General features: G+C 35.7%; 1 protein-coding gene across 1 annotated transcript; it reads left to right on the top strand.

Annotated features, from left to right (window-relative positions):
- The first annotated feature begins 489 nt into the window (after window positions 1-489).
- Window positions 490-4,048, top strand: LOC102291738 (polymeric immunoglobulin receptor). The gene is made up of 5 exons (XM_005951498.2): window positions 490-620; window positions 750-1,085; window positions 1,561-1,878; window positions 2,814-3,079; window positions 3,465-4,048. Exons 1-5 carry the CDS (start codon window positions 581-583, stop codon window positions 3,546-3,548), a joined length of 1,044 nt encoding a protein of 347 aa, XP_005951560.1. The 5' UTR covers window positions 490-580; the 3' UTR covers window positions 3,549-4,048.
- The last annotated feature ends 208 nt before the right edge of the window (window positions 4,049-4,256 follow it).

Genomic DNA, 4,256 nt, shown 5'->3' with positions numbered 1-4,256 from the left:
ATTAGGAAGTTGTTTTATGGCCCCTGCATATTCCTAATCTAACTGTGATATTGCACTGATATTTGTAACCTCGGATTGATTAGGACTCAGTAAGAATAACTTCAGTTACAAATAAACAAACAAAAACCCCCAAAATGAAACGAGGAGTTTTATAAGTTATAGTGAAACTCTGGAAAGCTCTCAAATAAAATTAATTTACCAGAAGCATGAAAGATTTTTTTATCTGCTTTCTCTTCCCCTTTCATCATAAAGCTGCATCAGCAGTATTTTAAGGTCACAAAGTCAAATTTAATCTGAAATTTGTTCATTCACAATCACAGCATCAAAGATGTTTCATGATGAACAAACTGCATACAGGTAGATTAATGATGTTGATGTTTGTACACATGTACACTCTATCATCGCATCACTATCCTCATTAGCATGTTTTGTGTGTAACTGAACAAATATAAGGAAGTGAAAAAAAGGGAACAAGCGACTAAACAGTTGTCTTATAATCTGACAGACACAGAAGGAGTGAAGTGTCAGAAGCTGTTCTTCTGAAGTTTAACAACTTTTCTGCATCAGGATCAAAACCAAAATGAAAATCCTCCATGTTCTCTTCTTTGTTTTCTTGTCAGGTGAGGACTGATTACCTCATTGTCTCTTTCATGCTGCTCTTTATTTATTTTTATTTTTTAATGGAACTTTATAAAATGCACATATTCGCATTTGATATTCATCTTACTATTATTATTCTTATCTGACAGATCCAGCTGTGCTCGTCAAGGCAAGGCTCAATATCTGGTCTGCAGCTGAAGGAGGAAATGCTACACTTAACTGCCACTTACCTTTACCTGGAAGCACAAAGTTCTTCTGTAAGGGAAAATGTGAGCGAGCAGAAGATATCCTCATTAAAACAGATGGAAGCACAGCTCAGAGTGGGAGATACAGCATGAAGTATAAAGATGGATCTTCAGGAAAAGGAATTGTGTCTGTGACCTTCACACACATGATCAAGTCTGACTCAGGAATGTACAGGTGTGGTTTGGGAAAATCTTCTGCTCCGGATTCATACTTTGACTTTGAGGTCAGAGTTTCAAATGGTGAGTTTTTACTAAAGTATGTGTGTGTTTCTGTCCATGTGTTTTACCCTAAGTACTTGCACCTACAAGCATCACATTATCAGATGTGTCTTGGTTTTAACAGCAAAACCCTCCCAAGTTAACATCTCTGATCAAGAATAATAGAAGCAAGAAGTTTGCTCTGTTTGCCAAAATTGAACAGTGGCTAAACATTTGATATTATGGGAAAATTTAAATATAGCAGATGAAATGTCAGCCCTCTGTACTTCCAAATCTTCATTATGTGAATGTAACATTTTGAATGGCTTCTTTAAATATGCTAATATTATTGTAGAGTAGTCACTGATCCTGCCCAGGGTCAGGTGAGTGTTTTCTGAGATTTTCACTGATTTTATATAAAAATCAGAATATCATCAATCATGCTTACATGCTACAGGAAATGCGACACAACAGCTTACAGGAAGTACAGACTAATTCATGTTCTTCTGCTTCACAGATCTGGATAAAAACTCTGGTTTTACTCGCACAGAAACTGAGGGAGAAGCAGTCACATTGGGATGTGCCTATACTGTGTATGGGCAGAGAAAGTTCTTTTGTAAGAATGAGTGTAAGAATGAAGGGGAGATCCTCATTGACACAAGCAATGATAAATCTGTGAGTGGCAGATACAGCATTGAATACACAGCAGGATCTGCGTTTGGACTGTATGTGACCATCACACAGCTGACCAAGTCAGATACAGGAGGGTACAGGTGTGGTTATGGAAACCCTCTGTCTCCAGATTCATACTACAGTACCAGTCTTGTTGTCATTGGTAAGTAGGATGGTAAGAAATATGTGATTTAAAAAAAAAACAATAGCATGCTTTGTCATTCAGTAGGATAAAATAACATAAAAAATTAGGACTCCTGTTACTCACTGTCACGGTCGGGGCTATTGTCTCTTTTCAGTGTCTTTTTTTATTATCTTTTCTTTTGTTATTTTGAATAACACCTTAATTTATTTAAGTTCTAATGAGATGCCTGTATCCTGCAGTAAAACCTGAGCAGAAGATTTGTGACTCATAATTGTATGAATGAACATTTGGCAAAAGTGCAAAACAATCTCTATGTTAAATCTTTTGTTGGAGGGAGTTGTTCTTTTAAATTTTCTCTGTTTCTTCAAAAATGTCTGTTCACATACATATAAAATCATAGCCACTAGCTGAGGCCAAATGTATTAAAGTGTTACAGTCAAGTTGTGTTGGTGATGACATTGTGTTCAAATGACAGACAAAACCTGTGGCTCAAATGTGGCTTGAGAAAATTATGAATCAAACTGAATTTCAAAAAATCAGACCATTATCAGTTCTAGCCTAAAAGCATGATGGTGTTATATTCTGAACAGAATTTTATTTGTGATAGTCAAGCTACTGTTGATTGCTAATTTTACAGTTAATGTACAATACACTGCAGAATATAATATTTTTTTATGGAAAACAATATAATCATGTGCCAAACAACCATCTGTCACACCAACATCCAACCTCACTTTTTCAGTGTGCACTAAAAGTTTCCAAATTAATGTTTTGAAGAGTCTGAGTTCATCAAGTGATGTGGATTGACACTGAGATTGAGTGAGAGGCTGACCATGACTTTCTAATCTGCTTTAAAGATTTCATTATAATGTTAATGATGCATTTTGTATTTGGCAAATGTTTTTATTTTCAAGTATCACTACTCTTTTTTTAAATTTGTGTATTGTTCACAGGTTCAAATCCACATACTTCGACACCACAAGCAACAACTAAAACAACACAAACACCAACAACAACAACAGCGCAGAGTCAGAGTTTCACTCCAAAGATTTCTACGTCTTCATCAGATTGTCCTCACTCCTCCTTGGGTCTGGTTGTGTGTGTCTCTCTGATTGGTGTTTTACTGATGGCTGTTTTCATCCTGCTCCTCTACATTTATAAGACAAGGAGGAACACTGCACTGAACATCAGAGAAAATGCAGGCAACAAAAACATGGAGGTGAGTTTCTGTCACTTGTTTACTTTCTGTTTATACAGGTTTCAGTGACCACTGTTTAATCACTGTGATGTTCTTAATGAAGTGTAATGAAAAATAAATATTTTTTTAAATTAATAACAGACCAAGTTACAGAAACATGTTCTCTTTTTGTTCTAGTACTTCTTATTGTTATTGTTATTAGGTTGGTTCTTCTGTATTTGCATGTCTTTTACTTCCCAGACAAACATCAGTTCACCATATCTAAATATGTGAAATCACATTTAGTCCTGTCAGTATTTTGCTCTGAAGCAAAACTGCTGTACTTCTCATTTTTAATAGCATGAAACTGATAATGCATAATGTTTTTGAAACCTCAGCTTTTATGTCGTTGATGTTTTATTTTCAGTTTTCTGGCACATATGAGAACTGGGGTCCACCCTCCCAACATAAAGGCAGTAAGGACCAGGATCACGTCTACTCTGCTTTGTAAAAAGCACAAGTCTGAAAATGCTAATGTTCTGATGCTTTTTTTTCTCTTTGGGCAAGTTTAAGATCTTATATAATTTGTTTCACACACATATAAATATATATGAACTGAGCTTATTTTTTCCAGTTACTTTCTTTCTATGTATTCTTGACTTCTTTCTTTATCCATAAATCTGACTGAATGAAACATTCATGTACCACAGTTAAAAATAACGCAAAGTCTGTAAGTGTACTAAGATTTTTAATTACTGGAGATCAGGAAAAGTCCATTATGTTTTCCATTTTTATTGACCTATTTAGCATTTCACATATATTTAGCATGGTAGCAAAAAAGCTTCAATATGCAATCTTAGCTTTGTAACACTGAGAACATGCTTATTACGCTGCATTATAAACATTTGAAGAAGAGATCAGTAGAAATGTGTTTTATTGACAGAAACAGAAAACCAAAAGCTTTTTTCTAACATGCAATAAAATGGTTCACAAGCTGGCCAAAAAAAGGAAGTTGAGCCTGATTAAAGCTTAAGAAACTTTACCTCTCCTCATCCTTACCATCACCCTCAGAGGAGCTTTGTCCTGTTCTTTATTGTGGTGGTGAGGGAGGTTGTCAAATTAAAGAAGAAGGCTTTGGTTGGTCTGAAGCAGCAGACCGATACGGGAGGGCCAAAGTGTTGTGGCTTCAGCACTTGGTTGTTGGAGGAGGTTGTGGGTG

This window comes from Haplochromis burtoni, unplaced genomic scaffold (assembly GCF_018398535.1).
Source record: "Haplochromis burtoni strain Fernald_Lab_line unplaced genomic scaffold, NCSU_Asbu1 Contig_694, whole genome shotgun sequence".
In the NCBI taxonomy this organism is placed as follows: Eukaryota; Metazoa; Chordata; class Actinopteri; order Cichliformes; family Cichlidae; genus Haplochromis; species Haplochromis burtoni.
The sequence above is the reverse complement of the archived record's forward strand: the minus strand, read 5'-3'. Positions and strand labels throughout refer to the sequence as shown.

What these genes read in the sequence shown, in the direction of transcription:
- LOC102291738 (XM_005951498.2), top strand. Translation starts at nt 581, where the DNA reads ATGAAAATCCTCCATGTTCTCTTCTTTGTTTTCTTGTCAG. An exon ending in CTTCTTTGTTTTCTTGTCAG is followed by an intron (nt 621 to 749) that starts GTGAGGACTGAT and finishes CTTATCTGACAG; the next exon opens with ATCCAGCTGTGCTCGTCAAG. An exon ending in TACCAGTCTTGTTGTCATTG is followed by an intron (nt 1,879 to 2,813) that starts GTAAGTAGGATG and finishes TATTGTTCACAG; the next exon opens with GTTCAAATCCACATACTTCG.